At 37.0% G+C, this 26,783-nt stretch overlaps 3 protein-coding genes across 3 annotated transcripts; 1 reads left to right on the top strand and 2 right to left on the bottom strand.

Moving 5' to 3' along the window:
- Positions 1 to 570: 570 nt before the first annotated feature.
- LOC116525295 (olfactory receptor 51L1) lies at positions 571 to 1,518 on the bottom strand. The gene has a single exon (XM_032241096.1). The coding sequence runs from the start codon at positions 1,516 to 1,518 to the stop codon at positions 571 to 573; it is 948 nt and encodes a 315-aa protein (XP_032096987.1).
- An 8,134-nt stretch (positions 1,519 to 9,652) lies between these two features.
- MMP26 (matrix metallopeptidase 26) lies at positions 9,653 to 13,874 on the bottom strand. The gene is made up of 5 exons (XM_032241095.1): positions 13,767 to 13,874; positions 12,233 to 12,444; positions 11,015 to 11,163; positions 10,272 to 10,397; positions 9,653 to 9,804 (listed from the first exon to the last, which is right to left on the bottom strand). The coding sequence occupies exons 1-5, from the start codon at positions 13,863 to 13,865 to the stop codon at positions 9,653 to 9,655; spliced, it is 738 nt and encodes a 245-aa protein (XP_032096986.1). The 5' UTR covers positions 13,866 to 13,874.
- Positions 13,875 to 25,751: 11,877 nt separating this feature from the next.
- On the top strand, positions 25,752 to 26,696 carry LOC116525293 (olfactory receptor 51A4-like). Its single transcript, XM_032241094.1, has one exon. It carries the CDS (start codon positions 25,755 to 25,757, stop codon positions 26,694 to 26,696), a length of 942 nt encoding a protein of 313 aa, XP_032096985.1. The 5' UTR covers positions 25,752 to 25,754.
- Positions 26,697 to 26,783: the final 87 nt, after the last annotated feature.

The raw sequence follows: 26,783 nt of genomic DNA, 5'->3' as shown, positions 1-26,783 counted from the left end.
CTAAGTTATGAGATTAGAATTTCTACATAGCAAACAGCCACAGCAGTAGTTCAAAGTCCTGTCAGGAACTCAAGCTCCAAACCTGCCCTAAGAACTCAGAAATTTTTCATCAATGGTTATGACATTATAGCATGAAAAACAAATTATGGGCAGCAGTATTAGTAAAAGAGACAGAGATGGATTTCTGAGTTTTAGATAATTAACACGAGAAACAATATAAACATAGTTGCATTTAATAAGGAAAGATACTGCTATTATTATCATTAACAACAATGACAACTTAATAACATTAATACATTTGTATAGTCTTCAAAAAACTTGACTTAACACATACGCTGTCTATTTTAAGTCTTGTAATGATCTGGAGAATACATAAGACCATAGTTGTCACAATTTGTCCAAAAAAAGTCCTGAATTTCATATAGGTTAAAGATTAACCAAAATTACATGTATAAAAAGTGAAAGAATTAGGATTTTAACCAGATGAACAACACCCAGATATTTTACTTTTCATATACTAAAATAGCTTCCATGACATTTTCAGTGGAAAAGTTGGAGGCTAGAGGTGACTTAATACCTCCTCTTTAGACCAAACTTCCAGAGAATTCCTAGACGAACCTGCTTTGTTCTGACACTATAGACAATAGGGTTAAGGACTGGGGGAAGAAGAAGGTAGATATCTGCCATGAGGACGTGGACTATGGGAGATAGATGCTTCCCAAATCGATGGACCATTGACACCCCAATAACTGGCACAAAGAAGATGAGCACCACACAGATATGGTATACACATGTGTTGAATGCCTTTAGCTGCTCTTCACGAGATGCAATACCCAGCACAGTATTAACAATCAGAACATAAGAAAGAAATATGAAGATTGAATCCACACCTAGTGTGGCAATGACTACACAAAGCCCATAAATGCTGTTGATCTTGGCATCTGTACAAGATAACCTTAGAACATCCTGGTGCAAACAGAAGGCATGAGAGAGGGCATTGCTATGGCAGTAGTGATAGTGTCTCAGTAGTAAAGGTGTTGGAAGTACAACTCCCAAGCTTCGTAGTAAGCAGGCCAAACCAATTTTTCCAATTACACTGTTGGTGAGGATGGTGGGGTAGTGCAGTGGATGGCAGATAGCAACAAAACGGTCAAAGGCCATGGCCAGCAACACTGAGGACTCCAGAAATGTGAATGTGTGGATGAAGAACAGCTGAGCATAGCAAGCACTTGCCTGGATCTCTGGAGCATCCAACCATAACACAGCAAACATGGTGGGAAGTGTGGACAGGGACATCCCCAGGTCATTCACTGCCAAGATTGAAATAAAGTAATACATGGGCTGATGGAGTGAGGATTCCATCCAAATGACAGAGAGAATGGTAACATTACCCATAAAGGCTACCAAATATGCAAGACAAAAGAGGATTGAGAGCCAAGAATGAACATTCTCCAGTCCAGGAAAACCCCTCAGGATGAATATGGGCTCCATAGTATCACTGTTATTCCAGTCTACCATAGTGACCTTGAGTAGCTCAGCAAATAGTAAGGAATGGTTCGTGGTTTTCTTCCTCATCCCTCAAAGTTACCTCTTTCGAGCACAAACAATGGAATCAAGACAAAAATATGTCTTTTCTTTAACCTCACAGAGGAAGGTGGTTACCTGTTGTCAGCTCTATGTAAGGAACATTTCCCAATATTAAGGAGCACCAAATTCTGGAACAAAAACGTGGACTACACAAATACGGTCATCTCTGACAGGAAGTGTGTGGGATTTGCATTGAAGACACTGAGGAATTTAAGCAACATGAGAATAGAGAAAAACTTTTACTAATTATTATAAAGATGGAAATAGAGGCAAGTCAGAGTCAATTTCTATGGATTTGATGCATTTCTGGCCAATAATATTCTTGAGTTAATCAGTTATTGCTTCTAGGCTATACTTTCATTCATGACAATCAAATTGATCCCACGGACTCAACATAATTTCTATTCAGATGTCTTTTATTTAATGATTTGTAATATTTAAACATTTTACATATTTAATATTTTAGTGATAGAAGATAAATATCTCACATATGAGAAGAGAGCATGAACAAGAGAAACAGAATCCGTAATCCCAGCAAGCTTTATCGAGCTGCTATTTAACTGACATAGTTTTGAGATTTCTAGTATAGCAACTATTCCTGACCTAAAATAAATATTCATGGTAAAAAATAACTATATATACAGTGCTGTGAGTGCCTGTCTGTGTGTGTGTGTGTGTGTGTGTGTGTGTGTGTATGTGTGTGTGTGTGTGTGTGTGTAAAATAAGAGCTTAAATAGTTTGAAAATAAATCTTTAGGCCATAACATCACAATGTAACTATGAAAGTCCATTAAAGGCAGTTTCCTTTCTGCTCTCCCACAAAATGAGAACAATGCATTTAACAGTTATCTATTACACATCTTAAAGAGGTACTATTCCACTTTATTTCTTCTTCATCGTGTTTTTGATTGAATGATTTATCTCTTCAAATAATACTTATAATACCATTTTTAAAAGAATCGTCAATTCAAATATTAAGTGGTTCTTAATTTTCTGACCCACTTGCCCCTACTTCTGTGAACTCATGGCAATTCAGAATTTAGATCTTAAATATTCACTATCAGTGCCTCTTAGAAACAACCAAGATCTCTCTGAGTGTTTCAAAATATGATGCTAATGTCTGGGTATATTTTTCCTCGGCATTTTTTATTGTAATAACCTCCTCTCCTGTGCTGGGTACCAGTGTTGCCCTTGCTATCTCCTGTGTTGATGGCACTAGGTATAGTAGCTGAGCATTATGAGATCATCTGCCACTTCTGTTATCTAGTTCTTTATTTTAATCCTGTCTAGTTCCATTAAGTGTCCCTGAGAAAATTACCTTGTCCCTTAGAGTCCAGGCATCATAGACTTCAGCACAACCTCTCTGCAGCAACATCTCAGCATTTCCCTCATCCCTCCTTCTGGACCCTTAGTCCCTGATCTCTGGAAAGATTAACATAAGACTTAGCCTCATCCTAAAGTAAAAATCTATCCAAATGTGACCTCAAATTCATATCACAAGGCTCCAGATAGCTAACTGTTTCTTTTTCTTATCTCCGTTATATTTAATAAAAAGCTTTATTTTGAAAATTCCTTGATGGATTCTTAATCTCAGTTTCATACCGTGAAGGCTGAAAGTTCTTAGATTGCACAACCTAGAATTCCAAAGAGGAATTGACTTAGAATCTACACCTGAGGAACAAAATAAAAACAAAGCCATCTTCTGCATGTAATAAGAAGAATTTTTCTCTTTCTCTATTTTTGCCCAAGTCCAGGCATCTCCCATCTTCTATGAATCAGACCCTACCCTGGTACTCGTCTCCAGTCTAGGCAATGTGAAGGGTTTCATTTGAGACCCTTGTCTTAAACAAAGCAGTCGGCTACCCATCAAATTATTTACAACCAGCAGAGTTTGTGTTTAGAGTGTTTATTTTTCTGTACCCCTAAGCAGCGTTTTTCTCTCTAGTCTTCACTATCACCAGCTGATTTTATTTTTTCTTCCTCCTCACTCGGAAAATTTTCTTTGACCTCCTGTTGTACAGCTGAGCTCATAAAAATGATATAAGTATTCACATTGAAATATATAGAACACACACACACACACACACACACACACAGAGCACACAGAGGAGAAAGAGAGAAAGAGAGAGAGAGAATACTGTGGCCACAGTGGAGAAGTTTTTTTATTTTACCCCATACCAGGAAAATATTCCATGTTTTCTTCTTTAATTCTTTCAACCCCAAAGTAAATCACATTTTCTTAAATTCTCACAAAGGATGCAAAGAACAAAGTGGATCACCACTCTTTGGAATTGTCTTTGTCCCTGCCCTATGTGCAGCTACCCTATGTGCAGATTTCCATGTTTAGAAAACTTCAGTTGTAGGCTGGCCAATAGATTTGAAGTTAGGACAGGAAGTAATTTTTCTGTTTGTAATTCCTATTAATTTTTAATTGTGTATATTTAAGGCGTGCAGAATGATTTGATATATACACATACATATGCATATGCATAGTGAAATAATTATTACCATGTGTCTGTGTGTGTGCATGCACGTGTGTGCATTTGTGTGGGAAGAGCTCCTAAGCTCTACTCTCTTGGAAAATTTTCAGTATATCGTTTCTGTGGTTTTAATTCTTGCTCATGTTGGTTTATCCCTCACCTAAAAAGAGTTCCCATTTCCACAATATTATTAACTCACTACTTTATCTCATTGGTTATCCCTCACCTGAAAAGAGTTCCCATTTCTACAATATTGTTAACTGTGGTCATGCTGTATATTAGATCTTTAGACTTATTTTTCCTACATAATTGCAAGTTTGCACCCTTTGAGCTACTTCTCTGCATTTCCTCCGCTGCCTGGGCCCCCAAAACCCCTTTCCACTCTAGTTCTGTGTGTACTTTCTCTTTATCCTCTCACTGCCCCATCTGTCATGCCTTCTACTTTTTAAAATCCCTTTATTATCTTTTCTCTATTCAGTTTCTTTTGACTCTGTTTCTAGGTCTTGACAATGATTCTTTGTAGTTCCTTGTTGATTTTAGTACAATTCAATCACATTGAGGTTGAAAAGAAATAACAGAAAAGAACTAGGAGTAATAACAAGACTGTTTCAAAGAGCAGAGGCATGAATAGGTTTGTGTCACACATTCACCTATTCCAGGTAATTAAGGGAGAACTAGTGAGGAGAAGATCGTTTTTTAATAGCCTCTCTAGCATCTTAGCTGCAGTTCTCAAAATCTATTCTACACTAATCAGCTTATGGCTTATCTTAAAATTGCTGAAGATAATTGGAATAAGATACTATAATATTGTAATAAATTTAAAACTTTTTCACAGATGACAATTCTTTTTCCCTTTGCATAAATGGTACATCGTCGTTCTCATAATTTTACTCTCTCTCTTTTTTTTTTTTTGAGACAGAGCCTCGCACTGGGGTGCAGTGGCACAATCTCAGATCACTACAACCTCCACCTCCCTGGCTCAAGCAATTCCCCTACCTTAGCCTCCCGAGTAGCTGGGTTTTAATTTTCTTGCTCATATTGGTTTATCCCTCACCTAAAAAGAGTTTCCATTTCTACACCCAGCTACCTTTTTTGTATTTTTAGGAGAGATGGGGTTTCACCATGTTGGCCGGAATGTTCTTAAACTCCTGACCTCAGGCAATCCACCCCACTTGACCTCCCAAAGTGCTGGGATTACAGGCATGAGACACCATGCCCAGCCTAATTTTACTCTCGTTAGCAAACTATATCCATATACAAATATGCCAAAATCTACCGACTATTTATTTATAATTTAAAAATTAACACTTACCTGAAATTTAAACACAAGACAATTGCATCAATGTCCCTAGTTAATTTGCAATCAGTAGCCCATTTCCCAAATGATCCACAGTTCCATTTTGTCTTCCTCTGACTAAACTTTTCTTCACTATAGGTAAAGTCATATTTTCTTTCTGTTCCTATTTCTGTGGTTTTCTCTCATTTTGTCTCATTTTATATGACAAAATATCTTTCCTATCTTTTCTAGTCTCCTTCCTGCTGCCATTTTTTCTATTTTGTTTTTATCTAAATTTGTGTCTTTTTAGCACGTAATCCTCTATCTTTTCCAGTCCCTTTGATTGGCTGTTTCTTTCTTCTAATTTTTCTTTGCATTTCTATGGTTTTAAGTCCTTGCTCTCATTGGCTTATTTCTCACCTAAGAAAAGTTCCCATCTCTATCTGAAAGTCAAACCTGTACTGATTAAAGATGCTACAATTTTGATTCTATATGAACCTCAGGTTTTGAAAACCTTTGACTCTGTGAGTAGTGAGGCTTGAATGCTTCCACCATGTCTATAAATACTACTGGTTTCTCCTGGGGTAGAAAATTAGGGATTGGTGTCAGAGTCTGCTGGATCCCCAGAGATGAAATGACCATAAAAAGCCCTTAACCACAGATATGGCAAAAACATATGATCATAATACCAAAAGTAGTAGGAAAGCATCCTTCTGTTCATCCACCATTCTTAGTTCTTTTTTCAAATGTAATGGTTTTCTCTTCTCAAATGAGTGTAAGAAAGTAAATTCATGATAATTACTTTGGCCCAGAAGAATACTGAAATTTCAGCTTTAATTGGGGGCATTGTACAGAACAATGGTGATGAAGTACAATGATAAGTCTTTCCATTATAAGGTGTTTTTTACATTTCACTGAACAGAGTTGTTTATTTGTTGTGTGCTTATTAAGCATTTATTAAGCAACAGGGTTCAAGGAGCCATACTAAGCACTTTAAAGGCAAAAGCCACTATCTAGTTCATTGCTACTTCCCCAGTGCTTGGTATGAGGCACGATTCCCCAACACAGTTTTTTCCTTATATATTGGTTATCCTACCTCTTTGCATTTATTTATAATTTTGGAAACAGATTATCCATTTCTACCAAGATATATATTGGGACTATTATTGAAAACATATTGAATCTATAGATCAATTTGGGGAGAATTTAAATGTTTAGAAAAAAGATGTCTAATCCAAGAACAGGACTTCAATTACTTAAAGTCTTTATTTTTTTCAATATTATTGTATACTTGTCTGTTTGGAGATTACACATTTTATACTAGGTTTATTCTCATTTACTTGACATTCAATTGTGCTAATGTCAATAGCATGATTAATTATTTTTTTCTAAATCTTTGGGACTGATAAAATAAAGTCAATTGTCTTTTTTCAGAAAAACTGCTAAACTTATTTTTTATTTTTAATAAGTGATCTGTAGTCTCATTAGGGCTTATTTTGTACCAAATCACACCTCCACAAGTAATGTCAGTTTCTCTTCCTCTTATTTAAAATCTTCATTATCTTTCTCTATATGTGTTGCTTTTTTGCATTGGATAAGGTCTACAGTGCAGTTGAGTAAGAAGGGATAAAAATTGTTTTATCTTCTTTTTGCAGATATCACAGGTGTGGTTATCAAACATTTTACCATTAAGCATGTTTGCTAAGATTTTTTGTATCTGCTTTTATGAGAGAATGCGGTCATCTTCTATTGCTCAAGTGATAAGAGTTTTTGTCAAAAATAGATGCTGAATCTTACAAAATTATTTTAGGTTTATTGAAATTCATGTTTTGATCGGCCATATTATTTTTATTTAATATCCTATTAATGTGATTATATTGATTAATTTTCAAATATTAAAATTGTCTTTCTGGAATAAACTCAAGTTGAGAATGCCATTGTCTTTTCCTTATTGATTACCAGAATTGATTTGCAAATATTTTGTTTAGGATTTTGACATCAATGTTCATCAGTAAGTGCACCCTGAAATTTTCTTTACAATAATGTCTTTGTCATGCTTTGCTATGAGATTAGCAAAGCTCTAAAATACCTTGAGAAATATTCTTTCTGTTCTCCCCAGGGAGATTTTGCATTTCCTGGTATTTTATATATTTATAAATTAAATGGCCATCCCAGGGTAGTTTTAATTATAGGTTTGCTAGTTAATCCTTACAGACAATTCAGTTTTTCTCTGTCAGCTTTAAAACTAGTTGTGGAGAGATGTAATTAAGGATGACATTATCCAACATTTATAGGACTGTTTAGATTTTCTACTTATTCCTTTACCTATTTTTGTAAATTTTATTTATCTAGAAATATGTAGTTTGGATATACATTTTGATATTTATTGGCTAAAAGTTTTTCACTAAGTACCTTCATAATTTTTCAATGTCTGCAGTAATCGCATGGTATCTGCTTTCCTCATAACTCATGTTGGTTTGATATGCAGTTTCTTTTTTATACTACTAGTCTCTAGTAGATTCATAGTTTCATTGATCTTTCAAACTGTCAACTTTTCAGATGTTAGGTTCTCAAAAGCAAATACAAAGAGAGAGTTTTAGATGCAAAGGACTTGTTAGGAATTGAAACCCGTAAAGAGGAAGGAGCAGGGTTGGGCAAAGGATAAAGCTAAACTGCAAAACAGGCCTGACAAAGTCTTGGCCAACACCGTGTGGCTCTCTGGCCCACAAAGGGACTTACACTCTTGCTTACTTCATTCACTTTATGTGGGATGCCCTGGGAAGGATGTGGCCTCAGGGACATGGTTGTCTCAAGGTGAGACAAACCATGGAGGAGGAGAAAGTATATCTGTGATCTTGTGATACCCTATAACCCAAAGGGTTCTGACCAATTTTGCTCACTTCTCTCTAATATACTTTCCTCCAGTTGCTCTTTGGAACTCAAAATTTTATTTTATACAGAGAAATATGCATTCTTTAGAAATTAGTCCCAAATACTCTTTGTATTTTCATTTTCAAAAGGTATCTACACTGAACTGATCATATTAGCTTTTCATTGATAATGAAAACACTGACATTAAACTATTTTCTTTATAAGATATTCCTTTCACTTGGCTTTGTCTTTTTTTTTTTGTTTATTTCTTTTCCTTTTTTAGATTCTCCTTAATACAATCTTTCCTGATCTATTTTGAATACTATATTTAAGGTACTAGTTTTACATCCTCAGGTAGAATGTCTTCACGTCAGCTTACCACCCAAAATTTAATTTCCTCATTTCAGGCTTTTTATTACTACAGGGACACTGTTTGAATTGGAATAATACATTGTGTCAGAAGATCCTCCCAATTGTCATGATTCCAAATAGGAAGATAAGTGCTTATGTCTGGCTAGGTGAGTGGGATGATCCTTCATTGTAACACCTGTGGTAGCTCTTCACGGCTTCTACTCTGTGTTTGAGTACATGGTACTGACCCACCCACTCTCAACTCTTCATCTAGGATTGCTTTCCCTAAACACAAGCAGCCAAAGGGTGGACTGAACAGTAGAAATTTGTGTCTAATATCTCTACAATAATATCAATGATGCCTAAAATTGAGTTTCCAAAAGCTGACTAAAGTGGTTACATTCATTTTATATAATTTACCCCTATGATAGTAAAGTTATGACAATTATTTAACAAATGTAAAAAGTTAGTCATAAAGAAGTTAAATGACTTAACCAAAGTCTCATACCTAAGAACTAGAAAAGCCACTAAACCAATTGGTCTCTATAGCTGGCATATTAAATACAGTATAGAAAATAACATTTATTAATGTTATTATACCTATGTAGTAAAATGCGAAGGTCTATTCCTAAGCTTATGCTTTCTTTTCTTGCAGTCCCATGGCCATTTCTGCCAGAGTTCTCCACGGTAGTATATACTTCTTTCTTGTTCTAATCACAGTGGTTGAACATAGTAAATGCTGAGACATATCAAATTGTGAGGAAAAAATGTTACTCTTCAAAACAATCTTTATTGTGGCTCAGTAGTGTTTTGAGTGTTGATTGAGCTGCCCTGACTAGGTTGCATTCTTTAGGGCTTCGTCCTAGCTGTCCTCAAGGCTGCTTTGGTGCTTTGAGTTCTATGATTCTCCAGTGAAGTTTCTGAAAGGACCGGCTGAATAAGCCCTCTGTGCCAGCATTAGGGCATGCCAGCTGAGCATTTTTCTCCTATGGAAACAGAAAACAACAAACAAAAAACAGTAAAATTCAGTTGGAATTTCCTGCCCAGATCCCCCTTTTCTTCCTTGAGCAGCACAGACCATACAAATGCTAGATCCTTTGGATATCGTCGGCACTGAGGTGGAAGGTTCTAGGGTCGTGATACCAGTAAGTGGGGTACATTATGGAGTTCCGATTCCCAGAGTGCTTCAGGCCCAAAGAATGCCCGATCTCATAAGCTGCAACCGAGAACAGATTAAATCCTGAAAAAATGTAGAAGAAAAAAGATAACATTAACTCTGTATAGGGAATGCGGAAAGTGTGTGAAAAAGAACCAAGAAAAAGGAGAAAACAGAAAAGAAGAAAAGGGCAAATGTTAGACAGAAAAGGCAAAAGTGGGCAAGGAGTGAAAGAGGAGGCTAAATGGAAACCAGAATGGTAAGATATTTGAACAGATAAACTTGAAGGGAAAAAGACAGATGGACAGAATTAAGAGGTTGATAAATGCAAGCAAAAAGATAAGAAGAAAAAAACACAATTTGACAATGTGTTTATTATGGGTGCATTTGTGTTCAGAAATGATCCCATTGCTCTCCACTTACAGAAGACCTCTTCCTCAGCCAAATCTTCTACCTCACCCTGACCACTCTGGATCCCTAAATGGAGACCATCAACACTGAACCCCAGGTTCCCAGAGAGTTCTAGCACTCCCACAAAACAAGGAATTTACTTGTGTTTGAAGCTGACCAGTGTTCATCCTTGTCAAAATGGACAACTCCAGGATTTCCAGAATCTGGTAAAAAGGCATGGCCCAAGAAACCACCTGGCCCATCAAAGGGCCAACAACCTTCATGGTCTGTGGATGACAGAAGCTATGATAAAAGTGGGGGTGGAGGGAGAAACAAGGGCCAGAATAGTCTTAAGTAAACCTCAGAGACAGGATACTGTGCATCAGTCTACCACTGGGGTGTGAGAGGGCCAAGGCATTATGTATACAGAGAAATAAGGTGGGTCAAACATTTTACTACTCTCTTATCTAGGGTAAAAAGAAAGACAGACAGATAGCAGACACTGAGTCAAGCTTACAAGTTAGACAGAAATAATAATAACCTCTTCCCAAAATAATAAGGAAAATGAGAAAGAGAATTTAAACTTTACAAGTTTTTACAAGTAGACTGGATCAACTTTGAATAGCATTTCATTAGATTTAGGAGCTATGCATCATCTTTTTGAAAGGAAAGTGTGCAATTCCCCCACAATATTCACAGTGCAGCCAACACTACCTCTTTATTTATTGCTTCACGTACTAAAAGTGTCTCCTGTGTTGCAGGATTTGCTTTGCATTAGGATTTTGTCTGATTTTTTCTTTCCCAGAAACTTGAATATGCGGGCTGGGTCTTTATTTAAGTATGAAAACCCTTTGTCCTTTACACAGGGCATATACATATCCTTCTTCCCACGTCAATTTCTTACCCCACTGCCAGAAAGAAATCTTGATGTCTGCGTCTTTATTCTGCACTTGCTGGAATATCAGAGTAGTCACACTGCTCCAGATAGAAACTGCATTATATATACTGTCTTTCACTGTGGATGGCTTCATATCCTGTGGGTGATTGATAATCCTGAAGAAAGTAATCTCTAAATGGAATAGTTCAGAGGTATGGGAATTATCCTAGCTATAAATATGAATAATTCTACTTTGCGGAGAATCATTTAATAGTTTTAGGACTCATTTTGCTTATTTATAAAGTTGAGCTAATCCCAGACTAACTAAATCAGAAACTTAAGGAATTAAACATGCAAATATAGGTTTCTAAGAATTTTAACAATAGCCCACATTATTCTTAGGCTAAAGTCTAAGAACGACAGCCCTATCTGATGGTTCTGGAAAAAATAATTAAATAAAACAATGTGAACTAAATTAAATTAAAGTAAATGTATAGTATTCTACATAAATTAAGATGTATAGCATTCTACGTAATTTAGTGCTGTTTTACTTTAGATATCTAAAATATATTTAGCATCCCCAATAGAAAGAGTAACCTAGGCAGAAGTTAAGTTTTCAAAATTGTATCTTAGAATCATCCATATATCGACACGTTAAAATTCAAAAGAAAGTAAAAGGATAGTGAAAACAAAGTGCCAACAAAACAAAGGGCAGGATAGTGGTTATGCTCTACTTTTTTTTTCATCTTTCAGTTTTTAACTTTTTGTTTTTTCGAATTAGTTTTTATTATGCTATGTCTTGAAAAGTTTTGTTTTTATTATTTTGTTGCTAGTTTTGTGTTTTGGTCTTTCTACTTGAGATGAGCATGGTTTACAAACTGCAAATACAGTCTGGTAATATCCTGTTTGTTTGTGTATTTAGTATTACTAGTTGAGTATACCTACGTAACAAACCTGCAGGATCTTCACATGTACCCCAGAACTTAAATTATAACACAAAAGAAGAAAAGGAAAATAATCAGTAATAAGAAATCATCTGACAGTTATGCTCCACTTTCTAAAGAGATGATTGGAGGAAGCTAGAAGAGGATGTGGGAGTATTGCCTTCTCTGAGGGCGATTTTGGGCTTTGAGCAGGCTGCCAATGAAAGCGGAAGACAATAGAGGTGCCCCAGGAGAGACCTTGTGGAAAGCCCTTTGTAGTCATCACCCCACTTATTATCCTCTAGGCCTTAATAACAAGCACCTGTAAGTCAGAGTGTACTTATCCCACTTGCATCTTCCTGGCGAGATGGAGGTGTTGGATCCATCAGGCACCCCACAGCGGGGCTGGTGCAGCATAGCATGCATCTGCATATCAAGTAGGCCTGTCCCATCCTGATGGAATTGTTGCAGGAGCTGTGTTTGTGTCTCGAGTTGCGACTCCTTCTTGGTCAGGAAAAACTGATGGAAATAGTCCTGAATTAGATCAAGAAGGATGAGCACTAAAAGTCAATAGGGAAGACCAATATATCAGCTACCCTGGGCATAGCCTTCTTTGAGGGTCTCAGAAGGATGGTGCTTAGTCTGGCCTTCCTAAGTCTCCTGTTTTCACTCAGAGGATGGCAGCCGTCCCTGATTCTTCATGCCACAGTGAAATGATATTAGGGATAGGGGACAGAATAAAAATAACCTGGATAAGCTGTAAAAATGTTTAAAAGACAACGCTTCCAAGTTTTCAGATAGAGAATCCCAAGTATAAACATCATGAAGTTATTACCTGGGAATTGCCAGGGGAAGATGGCCTTTGATCTTTCTGACTGATGAAGGTTTTCTTAATCAGGACAGAATCAGTGACTCCAGGACATAAAATTTACTGGTTCTGCATTCCTTATTTTATTTGCATTTACACATTCCATTTCATTAAACTACTTTTAAAGAGCTCATCCTTTCCTATTCTTTGTCTCCAGTGATTTTTCTGCCAGTCTACTGTATTAAATCTAAACGTCTATATGTATATAAAAAAGAAGCACATTGTATTGTAATTAGGCTTTCTCTATTTACATTTGAAGCCTAGCTGGACTCAAAAGAGTTTAAGGGCAATGCTCATGTCTGATGCAGCTTGATCTATTCCACAATGCTTACGATAGTACTTGATGTAAACCTATTGATTGCTTCTTTTTTTCAATTATATCACTGCATTTTTATGCCTTTGTTTTATTATCAGCTGAGCTGGGCACTCAGAAGCAAATGACTTTTTGAATTTTTCTGGATAAGCATTAGGAGGAAATTTGACTAGGTTCCTGTACAATTACAAAATACATGACTGCAAGCAGTTTTAACAATGTTTAGGTATTTTGGATGCTTAAACAATTTGGAACAATTCATAATTTTTTAAGAAATTGACAGTGTATGGTAGACTGATTGGGAGATTACTCAGTCAATATGAAAGTCACATTAATTCATTTGAATTATCTCCCCTGATCTCTCACTACCTAGCAGGCTCAGAGACCCATATGCTGGAGTGTTCACTCTATGCCATATAGAAGACAAAGAGAGTGAAAGCTCAGTAATGGGGCTGAATTAGGCACAGAAGGCACAATGCCTGGGGCCCAAAATTACTTTTAAAGGCTATAAAAATTTAAAATTTTTCTTAAAATTAGAAGAGAAAAGTGAACACATAGATTGAATAAAGTGTTTTCATATATAATATTATTTATCATTATGCCATGCACACACACATGAAATAAGAGCCCACAATGGTCATCATGTAATAATGTGATCCTGAGTAGTTCACCTACCTTAACAAAGTCCCATCCTTTATGATCTGTATCAGGGGGCACTGGAATGGTGAAACACCAGGGCAAGAAGACAGTAACTCTTAAGATGGCGAGCTGCATGGCAAACACTCATTTGTCCCACTGCCTGAATTCATGTACCCAACTTGGGCCACCGGACCTTTATAGCTGTGCCAGCAACATCCAATGACTCACCCTGCCAGTTTGCCCTTTCTTTGAATCTGCAAATGTCGTCATTGTCCATACCTGCTGAGGGCAGAGTGACCAGCATGCAAGGGTGACAAAAGCAGCCATGGGATTTATTTTTACTCTCAATTCACACCTGATGGTCTTCAGCATCCCAGGCCACAGGCTTGGTTAAGGAAATACAGGTCAGTCTCAGAGTATAGGGGGCATCATTTTTTAAAATGGAGAAAAAAGCAAGAAACAGGAGGTGTGTGAACAACTCATTATAGATTTATCTATAGAATAATTACTTTACCGGTCAGAGACATACAATCTTGCTCCAGAAGCTAAAAAGAGAAAAAAGAATAAAATCAAGGGAAACAAATAATGTCAGCTGTAATAAAGATCCAGATCAGATTATGAAAATCTCCAATATCTATGTAAGAGATCCAGAAAAACACAGAAAGAGACAGTTAATAGCTATTTGCTGAAGAAAACAAAGCACTGATAATAAGTTATACACACACACATCTATAGATGTATATGTATAGATACATATACATATATATCTCATAGTAAAATATTTCAGCTCATTGCCTTAGAAATCACACAACTGGGCCAGGTGCAATAGCTCACGTCTACAATCCCAGTGCTTTGGAGGCTGAGGTGGGTGGATTACCTGAGGTCAAGAGTTCAGGACCAGCCTGATCAACATGGTGAAACCCGGTCTTTAATAAAAATTGAAGAAATTAGCCAGGCGTGGTGGCAGGCACCTGTAATCCCAGCTACTCGGGAGGCTGAGGCAAGAGAATTGCTTGAATTTTCCTGGTTTCAGTGAGCTGAGATCATGCATTGCACTCCAGCCTGGGTAACAAGAGCAAAACTCTATCTCAAAAGAAAAAAAAAAGAGAGAGAGAGAGAGAGAAAAGAAAAGAAAAGAAATCACACTACTCTGGAAATGGATCTTAACTCTGCTACTTAAAAGCTGTTATACTTCAAGCACATTATTTAACAATATAAAGCCTCTTTCTCTGTAAATTAGGAAAATTAATCATATTCACATAATATGGTAGCAGAGATTGAACTTGGCTTGGTACACTGTAAGTCACAATTAATAAGACCTGCCTTATAATTATTATTGCATTCACAGAGATACAGAAATTAAGCAGAGACAAAGACCTGGGGACATTAGGAGAAATGAATTAAGCCTGCATTTATTGAGCACTTTATGGGTTCCCAGACCTGAACCCCTCTCTCACATAAGGAAGACACAGAGGAGACAGATGGAGTTCCATTTATCCTCCAGGAGTTCGTCTTCTAGAAACCACAAGTCTACCTGCTGCACCAGTTCTCAGAGTACAGGATTTGCCAGGACACTTTTCTTCTCTCTGACTTATCCCTGACGGTTCCTCCAAATAAACCAGATGGCATGAAATGACCCTGCATAGAGTGGAAATCTGGTAGAAAATAAATAGGATAGGAAAGGTTTTATTACTTCTGACTAACCCCACAGCTTCTAGATGCCCCATGATGAAAACAAAACCAAACAGCAGGTTTTAAGAATGGAAACTGTCAGGGCATGGTGGCTTATGCCTGTAATCCTACTGCTTTTGGAGGCAGAAGCAGGAGGATTCTTTGAGCCCTGAAATTTGAGACCAGTCTTGGAAACACAGGAAGACTCCGTTTCTCCAAAACAGTTTTTTAAAAAATCAACTGGGCCAGGCGCGGTGGCTCAAGCCTATAATTCCAGCACTTTCAGAGGCCGAGGCAGGAGGATCACATGAGGTCAGTAGTTCGAGACCAGTCTGGCCAACATAGTGAAATCCAGTCTCTACAGAAAATACAAAAAAAATTAGCCAGCCATGGTGGTGCATGCCTGTATTCTCAGCTACTTGGGAGGCTGAGGCAGGAGAATCACTTGAACCCAGGAGATGGAGGTTGCAGTGAGCCGAGATTGTGCCACTGCTGCACTCCAGTGTGGACAACAGAGTGAGACTCCATCTCAAATAAATAAATAAACAAACAAACAAACTGGGCATGGTCATGCTCACTTGTTGTCCCAGCTACTCAGGAGGCTGAGATGGGAGGATCATTTGAGCTTGGGAAGTCAAGGCTGCACTGATCCGTGATCAAGCCACTGCATTCTAGTTTTGACAAAAGGGTAAGATCCTATCTCCAAGAAAAATACAAAATAAAAATAAAAGTAACAAATTGGAAGATAATGAAATAATTTGTTAAAATGTACAATAATTGAGGGCTTATTATAAAGCAATTTTGTATTTTATACCTTTGGTATAGATTAAAATACAGTATAAAAATTTTATAGGTTAAAGCAATGAGACTCAAAGAGGTGAAAGAACATGCCAAAGTCGCACTATTAATGAGTAGAAAAAATTAAGTTTCAAATCTAATAACAAAATAATTCATCAACGGAAGTAAACAACATGATATATATGTGGAGGCAGGTCAACAGATAGATGAGAGATAGATAGACAGATAGACGGCTACTACTCAACAGCAGCAGAGAGCAAGTTACTGACACACGCAACAAAACAGACAACATTAAAAACATGTTGAATTAAAGATGCGGGAAACCAAATGGTAGTCCTATATGAGGCTCAAGAACAGGGAAAGCTAATTTATAGAAAGCAATGAGTATAATTGTTGCTTCTGTCATGATAGAATTGTTGCTAAAGGAGCACAGTGGAAATTTCCCTGGGAATGAAATGTCTATTTCTTGACTGACATCTGGGTAATACAAATATATTCACTTTTTGAAATTCACTAAGCTGTATACTTAAGATTCATACATCATACCATTAAACCTCTATGAAAATAAATACGAATTCAGTGAATAAAGAAAATAAAAATATAGATTAATAAGGTACCAAAAGCAGCACCCATTTCACCATAAGGAATATAGGACTGTAATATAAATCATAATGTATGTGGTCAAATGAGCATATAAATAATCATTTTGCTGATGTTATTGTCATGTGTGTGCTATATAACAGAACACAGGTAAACAATGGAACATCAACAAGAAGAATTAATAAAACAAGATATTTGTGATAAACTTGGAAAACAGAGTGTGGTTAATCTGAAAAAGGCAAGATGGATTTAAGACTGCCTATGGAAACAAGGTTGTTTATTGTTAGACAAATATGGTATAGAGACGGTTATTCCCGATAATCTCTATCAACTTTGTAAAATATGAGTTTGTTCATTAAAATGTCATGATTATATAGGCCTCATTAGATTCTCATTTCAAAGATTAATAAACCAGGGTTTAGGAAATATAAAACTCTTTCCATGGAAATGACAAATATATTAATATTTAATCTAACTTTTAAGTCAGATTATGTATTAAGTGAGGCATGCTGCTTATCATTACCAGCAGATCTTCATCAATAATATCATCAATATATGTTTAATGTTCTGAATAAATTCAAAAACCTAAGCTCAGTGGAGTCACAATGAAAGAAATGATGTGAAATGCTAATAAAACTTATTCAAAACGCATAGCAGATTTGAAAGAAGAGAAAATAAAAAAAATTCCCTGAGTCTCTCACATTTTCTCTGGCATTCTGAACGTAGGCTTCTTCAGGATGGTTAAAAATCAGGTTAAATCTCCCTATCCCATTGAAGGAAGGTGACCAGAGAACCTCCCATAGAGCATAGTTCTTCAGTCACTCAGATGTGTTCTTGAGGTTCTATTGTAGAATTGTTGATAAATGAAACCCTCCTGAAATTTCAAAATATTCTGTACACAATAAATATATACAATTTTTATTTGTTAGTTGACAAATTGACCAACAAATTGAAAAAAGCAAAGAAATATAAAGAAGTCTTCATATTTACAGGCCCATACATAACACTGTAGGTTCACTAATGACAGTAACGTCAAGTTGCAGTAATACATGTAGCACAGGTTTTGGAACTTAGAAGGAACCCATTATTCATTAAATGAATAAAAGTGTTCAGTAAAAAAAATCTCATACCTAGTGATGAAATCAGAAGTGAGTGTGTGAATACTTAAGAAACTAGTGATACACGTGAGCATATAATTCAAATCACTCAACACAGTGCAAGTGATCATTGTAACAAGCTATTGAGCACATACACTGTGTCAAGGATGTACTTTCTTTCTTCATCAACACAACTACTTGCAAAGTAAGTGTTTTATTGTACTCATCTTGTAGTTAAGAAAATGAGGTTTTGACTCATTCGATTGTCATTTGGGTGGTCACACTGCTCAAAGTGATATATAGAAGTTATTAACAAAGAGTATTTTATTCTGAAGGCAGAACATTTGATCACTGGACTAGACTTCCACTTTTCATGAGACTCCCCTTCTCATGGTGACACAGTCCTCTCTAATGCTGCTTCTGGAACTCCCAGTATGTCCCATGCAATCTGATATGGCTGGCACAGATGAGCAGCCACCTGTAAGCCTGACCCAGCACTCAAATACATGAGTGCCGAGTGCTGAAAGCCAGCTTAACTAAGAAAGCAAACGAGTGACTTATTAATGATTCAGCTGCAGATAAGAGAAAAAATGTGTTGAAAGTGTAAGTGTTTCTGAAAATATAACATGCATATAAATCACCTGTGGATATTAATAAAAATGCAGATTCTAATTCAACAGGTCTTGGATGGGTCAAATATTCTAAATTTCTAACAAGATCCTAGGTGATGCCAATGTTGCTGATCCAAATCATACTTTTTAAGTGGTTATGAGGCAGAAGATATTGGCAATGTAAGGAATAAAGACCTGTGAATTTAACTGGAAAGTTTCATTCTCAGCAAACTGATACAAGAACAGAAAACCAAACACCACATGTTTTCACTCATAGGTGGGTGATGAACAATGAGAACACTTGGGCACAGGGAAGAGAACAACACTCACTGGGCTAGATGTCGGAGTGGAGGGGAGGGAAGGGACAGTGGGTGGGTGAGGAGGATGGGGAGGGATAACACTGGGAGAAATGCCAGATATAGGTGATGGGGCCGGAGTGGGGGAGGCAGGGGGATGGAGGCAGCAAATCACCATGGCATGTATGTACCTATGCAACAATCCTGCAGGATGCAGGATGTGCACATGTATGTCAGAGCCCAAATAATAATAATAATAATAATAGATACCAGATTTTATATTTTATTTTTAAAGTTGAATGTTATTACTACTGGCAAAATTTATAAAATAAGAAATTTAAACAACTCAAAATTGTTTCCTTTAGGGAGTGTACTGAAGATGGCAAAGGAGAGGCAAAGAATTGTTGTTTCTTTCCTTAAATCTTTATACTGTTTGATTTTTAAAAATATAAGCATGTGTAATTTTTATAAAACATATAGGTGTGTTTGTGTGCATACCTGCATATATGTCATACAGTGCTTACCAATAGAGATACTCATACTGAGACATGCACTGTCATGAGAACATCATAGAGTGCTCCTATGGATGGATGCCCCTTTCTACATGCTTCTGAGAGCAATTTCCACAAAATGTTTGTTCCATGTCTTAAGGTTAATGCTGGATATTAAATTCTATATTTTGTGAAAGTACTCACAAGTCATATACCCTTTTCTATATAATTTCATTTTCTAACCTCTTGGACTAAGCAAGCTCAGTGTATCATACTTGTCAGATCTTGCTAGTAGATGCTATCTTATTCTCATAACTTCTTTAGGGTGTAGTCCTTTTCTTCTCTCATCAGACCCAACACCTCACCATCTGTTTATGCTGCCAATTATCCCTAATTTATGGCCTGCTGGTCAGAAAATAAGTGAAGGTAGGACCTGAGAGAGGCACATGTTGCCTTCATGGGCTGAGACCTCTGGATTATTTGCCAGAACTGGGGAAGAGAGTAGATTCAAACTCTTAGTAAGGAGGAATAGGCAACTTCTGCATAACCAGAAGTTTCAGAAGATGTCTGAGGAAGTAAGAATTCTTAAATCTATCTGTCAGGGTTTCCCTGTTCCATGAATCAGTGATAGGATTGATTGGATATTAAACTCTGCATATTACTGATGCCCTAGGTTTTCACTGCTGGGACTTTGATACTGGCCTAACTTGTATTGGCTGGATGTTTAACTATGTCTGAAGTTCAGTTTCTGAAAATTCTGTTCTGACATGGATTAGTAACTTTCTGTGCCGTTGGCTTGAAGAGATAATAGCTTATTGTTATTTTTTAACTAGAAAGGCTCTGGCTTTCATATCTTGCATATGACTACCTACATCTTACTGATCTCCAGTTGTCAATTTTCTTTCCAAAGAGCATCATTGACACTGATATAGGAAGCCATAGAACCTCAATTCTGACCAACGGACCCAAGTTTCAGCAAAGAAATTCTGGTAGGTGAGACTCTAACAATGTGATCCTTTTGATCTTTCTCAAACTGCACCACCTAGATGTTGATGGTCTGACAGAGAAATGAAATTACACTGAGCCGAAGTGTCAGCTCAATGATGATACATGAGATGATGTGACCACATCTTCCAGGACACAGTATACAACCAAATCAATACTCATCGTGTTACTTTTTTTAATATGAAAAAAACATAGATCTAGTAATGGAAATAGTATTGTCATTACTAACCATCACTTCCATTTACCCACTCCAAGAACCAGTGTTTTTATTCCCACTATTCTGGACACCGTTGGTTTACAGATCCTGGTTCCAGAGGTAAAAATATTATACCAAAGACATGTAATTTTATTACTATTAAAGATGGTGCCATGTCATTCTAAGATGCCAGTAAGTAAAGAAAATAATTACTTTAATAATCAGAATTACTCAGAAGTGCCGGCACTCAATGTAGCCAAGTAAGGATGTGCTTACTGTTAGGTGATCCCTTGGCATCCCTTTACCCTTCTTGCCCTACTTTTATGGTAAATGGATGTATTTGTCCAACTTTGCACTATTATAAAGAGGTACCAGAGACTGAGTAAATTATAAAGGAAAGAAGTTTAATTGACTCACAGTTCTGCATGACTGGTTAGGCGTTGGGAAACTTACAATCATGGTGGAAGGCAAAAGAGAAGCAAAGAATCATCTTATGTGATGTCAGGCAAGAGTAAGTGAAGAAAGTGAAGGGGAATAAAACCATAAGATCTCATGAGAAATCACTCACTATCATAAAAACAGCATGGGGGAAACCCACTTCTCAGCAGGTCTTTCCCTGGACACCTGGACACCTCAATTCAAGATGAGATTTGGGTGGGGACACAAAGCCTACCATATCAATGGACACATGCAAAAGCCACAGTTTGAGAAGTTTATAGTGGGCAAGGATGAAGTTCTAGCAAAGAGTACAGGAATCTAAGCTGGATAGCAGAGGAGAGGAATAGTATATTGCAGTTGGAGCCTCAGGACAGCTGCAGTGTAGACTTTGAATCATCACACTAACAGTTCACCTGTCACTTCTGAATGGACAAAAAAGGCCTATATGAATTCTGATAAATCTGCTTTCAGAATTTATTACTGAAGTTTTTAGGTGAAAGTGTGCAATGGTTGAACTGCAGCTGGTGCTTGGTGTATCCCCTGGATCTTCCTATTCTGCCAGGCCGGAAGCACTCATTCCTCTAGTGAGAGTGTTATAGCTGACAGGTATCATTTGAGTCCTTCTTGAGGATTTCTTTCTTCTGAATAGAGTCACTTTAGCCAAAGTCATAGCCCCTCCCATGGAAAGACCACATCCAATGGCTAGTCAATAGGTGGTTAAAAAAGGCCCAGCCCTTTCCTCCAATTCAGGACAATTCTGAAGTTGGATGGGATCATTTTAGTCCTAGAGATCTCTGCAAAATTAAATGTAGCTTTTCTAACAATTGAATGGAATTTAATTTCCCTTTCCGCTAGTTCGACTTCCATTTTTCCCTCATAGCCGTTTAACATAGAAACACTTTCAATAAACTTCTGCACACAAATGTTTAGCTCAATGTTTATTTCAAAAGGAATTCAACCTGCAACATCATCAAAGACAAATATGAGTAACACAAAAGCAAGAAATCTTTATATTATATCACAGTAAAAATATATGTATTAAAAAAATGAACAAAGAATATACATAGACTGGCCTCTAAAAATAAATTCAGATGCTCTTAAGCATGAGAAGAATAATAACTTTCACTTTATAAGATAAAAATTACATTTATAAACTAGTAGCAAAAGTGAATCTAAATACTCAATTATAGTGGCAGAAACATAATGACCTAGGAAAGTAAATAGTGAACACTTCTCAAGGAGAAGCTATAACTGCAGGTGAAAGAGAAATAAATTCTGTTGAATAAAGCTGGGCAGGTCTCATAGGATATTAACCCTCAATGGCTAATTTATATGCAGAATAGCAATTCAGCAGATTATTTTTGAGTCCACTGTTATTTAAAACTCACCTGTGGGGGACAAAAAGAAACCTGTGGGTTTTTTAATCCCTCGGGGTCTTGCTTCCTGAGTTGTCATCCTCAGAGGCCTTTGTTCCACTAAAAAGGCACCAGGGTAGATGGACTAGGGTCAGACCTGCAAGATCAATACATGTGCCTTGCAGCTTGGATTGGAGTGGCTTTATCCTGGGTTCAACTCCTTTTTACCTAGAAGTATAGACCAAGTATGATCTTTGTAAGTACCTGAAAACCCTGATGTTCCAATTGTAAGTCTCGTTAATCAAGAGCATTAAGATGGGTATTTTATCCTTAATAAGCTGTTACGATTTTACCATTTAATGCTTGCTTCCATTTCAACATATACTCGAGGTTTGAAATAATCTTCATAACACCATCCTGACAACATTAAACATCATTATACTATTAATATAAAGAACATGATAACCTCATTTAAAAACTTCCATATAAATATTGAACGATTTTTATTTTTTAATTTTAAAAATATTTTTTATTGCGCTTTAGGCTTTGGGGTACATGTGGAGAACATGCAGGATTGTTGCATAGGTACATACATGGTAATGTGGTTTGCTGCCTTTCTCCCTATCACCTATATATCTGGCATTTCTCCCCACATTAACCCTCCCCAACTCCCCACCCCCTACTGTCCCTCCCCTGGTTCCCCCCCACAGACCCCACTGTGTGATGCTCCCTTCCCTGTGTCCATATGTTCTCATTGTTCAACACCCACCTATGAGTGAGAATATGTGGTGTTTGATTTTCTGTTCTTGTGTCAGTTTGCTGAGAATGATGGTTTTCAGGTTTTATTTTAACTTCGTTTTTTAAAGGCATTCCATGTCTGTTACTTCAACTTTTTTGCATTTTTATAAACTAGACAACTGTGTGGTGTTCTATTTTCCTTTAGAGTCTCTAAAAGTAACATATTTTAAAGCAAAATAATTTTCTTCCAGAAATGAATGGCATTTTCTAAAGAAAGAAAATTTTATACCCTACTTTTCCTGACTGATTACGAAATACTTTTTTATACTATTAACAGGGTTGGTGGCCAGGTGCAGTGGCTTACGCCTGTAATCCCAGCATTTCGGGAGGCCAAGGCAGGTGGATCACCTGAGGTCAGAAGTTTGAGACCACCCTGACCAACATGGTGAAACCCTATCTCTACAAAAAAAAAAAAATTATCTGGGCGTTGTGGCGGGTGCCTGTAATCCCAGCTGCTTGTGAGGCTGAGACAGGAGAATCTCTTGAACTCAGGAAGCAGAGGTTGCAGTGAGCCAAGATTGCACCACTGCACTACAGCCTGGATGACAAGAGCAAAACTCTGTCTCAAAAAAATAAAAAAATAATAAAAAGATGGCTGGTATGAGTTTAAAGTTATTAGCTGGGTTGAATATGAAGAGATTTAAAACTCAGATTTTAAAATGTGTACATTGGTTAAATGATTCAGAGATATTAAAGCAGTTACTATATGCCAAAAACAATACCAACATCTTGGCAACCTAAAGTTTTGGGAGAATGGTTGGTAGAGAATATTTTGGGGGGAAATCAAAAGAGGAACGGTGTCTTCATATATCCACAGGAGGAACTGCATGAAAGGGAGATGATGTCAGTGACAGAGAAAGCTGAGAGAGTGAGGCCTGAACTGGCTATGTTTCGTACACAAGCCAGGCAGAAGGGTCCCAAGCAGCAAAAGTGCCAATTCTTCTCAAACAATTCACTTAGCTTAACAATTTTAACAATAAGTACACTCTGAACCTCTGTCCTGGAGGGAAAGAACCTCCAATAACTCTATTCAGTCATACGGATCAAATAAGCAAATAACAATCTCGCAAGCCCTGTTAGAACACATCTTCAGTTTTCCATTGAAGACTCAATCTCATTTCTTTCAGATTAACAACGGAAGCAACACTTGGGAGTTAGGGGACCCTAGGCTTAACAGATACAGCCCTCGGTTGGTAGTTGGGCCGCTTGACACAACTGGATTAGTGTTTAAGGCAGACAGCCATCATACTGGTATTAGTCACAGTAATAAAAATTTATTCATTGCCCTCTTCTGATTTTGTGTAAGGATCTTCTAAACTCTAGGCAAATATTATTTTAACACTTGCCTGATTTTCTTTATTGTGTTTTGTTTGTTTGTTGCATATAATTTCTTATTTAATCCAGAATTTCCTAGGCATTTTTTTTAAAAAATGTTATTTTATTTTAAGTTCTGGGGTACATGTGCAGGACGTGCAGGTTTGTTTCATACGTGTGCCAGGATGCTTTGCTGCACCTATCAACCCATCACCTAGGTATTCAGCCCAGCATGCATTAGCTACTTGTCCTAATACTCTCCCTCCTCCACCTCAACCCCTGACAAGGCCCAGTGTGTGTTTTTCTTCTCCCTGTGCCCATATATTCTCTTTGTTCAGCTCCCACTTATAAGTGAGAACAGCGGTGTTTGGTTTTCTGTTCCTGTATCTGTTTGCTGAAGATAACGGCTTCCAGATCCATCCATGTCCCTGCAAAGGACATGATCTTATTCCTTTTATGGTTGTATAATATTTCACGATGTATATGTGCCACATACAAATCCTTCCTAGAATTTCTTTACAAAGGCGTATAACGAGTTAAGAAGACAATGCAGAAGCATTCAGAAATCTTTGGTAGCAAGGAAAGAAACAAAAAGAGAAAGAAGAGCATTGAGTGATAGGCTTTGACAACAAAAATTTACGTTGTTTCTCTATGTGATCAGTAATCAGTAAGAACAATAGAAAATAATACAGGATGAATGATTCTGTAAACAAAAGCAATAAAATCATAATGATCTAAAAATAAATTTGGTAAAATCCTCTATAAAAATAACAACATATTTTTGAGAATTATAAAAGAAGATTTAAGGAAAGGAAAAGAAAACCTATATTTACATAGAAGACACTACATATATGTCTCTTTTTCTGAATTTTTTGTAAATGCTTTGAACTTTTAAAGAAATTGTTATAAATTTTTAACAAAATTTTAAACAAATTCTTTTACAGCTAAATTTTTATGACAGAAATTTTAAACAAATTCATAAACAGGACATATATTGCAATATTTATATTAAAAAGCAGGAGTCTCAAGTCTTTGACTTAGATAATATTTGTCTATATAATTACCTCAGTTGATCAGTAGCCCTTGTATAGGACTTGTATCTGTTCTAATCTGTATCTATTTTAAAATTAGATTTTGATATCAATTTGCATTATTTCTCTCCCAGTTTGTTTTTAGTTGATTCTACCTATTTATTTCTCCTTTTAGGTTTGTGTCTAAGAATTATGTCTATATACCTGGTGTTATAAGACCTTAATGAGTTCAATAGGACTGAGCCAGGCATTTGAGCCAATCTGCTTATTACTTCTACAGAACACCTCTTCTGAGCTTCTCATCTTTTCCCTCACACACTGGGATGTCCATTTGCAATACCTCTGAAATGGAAAACTCTGTTTTCTACTTGGTTGGGATCCCAGGCATGGAACATGCCAACATTTGGATCTCTATCCCCATATGTCTCATGTACACTGTTACCATCCTGGGGAATTGTACCATTCTATTTTTTATAAAAACAGAGCCTTCTTTGCATGAGCCCATGTACTATTTTCTCTCCATGTTGGCTTTCTCTGACCTAGGACTATCCCTCTCCTCTCTCCCTACCATGTTAAGGATTTTTCTGTTCAATGCTCCAGGAATTTCCCTTGATGTCTGTATTGCTCAAGAGTTTTTCATTCATGGATTCTCAGCTATGGAGTCATCTGTACTTCTTATAATGTCCTTTGATCGCTTTATTGCCATCTGCAACCCTCTGAGATATACTTCCATCCTCACCAGTGCCAGAGTCATTCAAATTGGGCTTGCTTTTTCTCTCAAAAATGTTTTGTTGATCCTCCCCTTTCCTTTCACTCTAAAACATCTAAAATACTGCAAGAAGAACCTACTGTCCCAATCCTATTGCCTCCATCAAGATGTGATGAAACTGGCCTGCTCTGACAACAAGGTCAACATCATCTATGGCTTATTTGTGGCTCTCACAGCCATCCTAGACTTGACATTTATTTTCACGTCCTACATGTTGATACTGAAAGCAGTGTTGAACATAGCATCACAAAAGGAAAGGCTCAAGGTCCTCGATACATGTGTTTCCCACGTCTGTGCTGTGCTCATCTTCTATGTGCCCATTATCTCCCTAGCTGTCATCTACCGGTTTGCCAAACACAGTTTCCCAGTCATTAGGATCCTCATAGCTGACGTTTTCCTGCTGGTGCCTCCATTGATGAACCCCTTTGTATACTGTGTGAAGAGCCAGCGGATAAGAAATCTTGTTTTACAAAAACTGTGCCAGAAGAAAAGCTGAAGGAGATGAGTAACTACGTGAATGCCCAATGTCAACGTCAAGAAAACAAGCAGAATAGATCAATAAGGAAACATTCTATGTTAACCA

The sequence above is a fragment of the Sapajus apella genome, unplaced genomic scaffold (assembly GCF_009761245.1).
Source record: "Sapajus apella isolate SASKATOON/1434 unplaced genomic scaffold, GSC_monkey_1.0 scaffold47, whole genome shotgun sequence".
NCBI lineage: Eukaryota > Metazoa > Chordata > Mammalia > Primates > Cebidae > Sapajus > Sapajus apella.
The sequence above is the reverse complement of the archived record's forward strand: the minus strand, read 5'-3'. Positions and strand labels throughout refer to the sequence as shown.

Excerpts from the sequence above, each read along its gene's own strand:
- LOC116525295 (XM_032241096.1), bottom strand. The coding sequence starts at position 1,518 with ATGGTAGACTGGAATAACAGTGATACTATGGAGCCCATATTCATCCTG.
- MMP26 (XM_032241095.1), bottom strand. The coding sequence starts at position 13,865 with ATGCAGCTCGCCATCTTAAGAGTTACTGTCTTCTTGCCCTGGTGTTTC. Across the intron at positions 11,164-12,232 it reads AAGTACACTCTGACTTACAG|GATTATCAATCACCCACAGG; the intron begins GTGCTTGTTATT and ends TACTTTCTTCAG. Across the intron at positions 10,398-11,014 it reads GATTTCTTTCTGGCAGTGGG|ACCATGAAGGTTGTTGGCCC; the intron begins GTAAGAAATTGA and ends TGTCATCCACAG.
- LOC116525293 (XM_032241094.1), top strand. The coding sequence starts at position 25,755 with ATGTCCATTTGCAATACCTCTGAAATGGAAAACTCTGTTTTCTACTTG.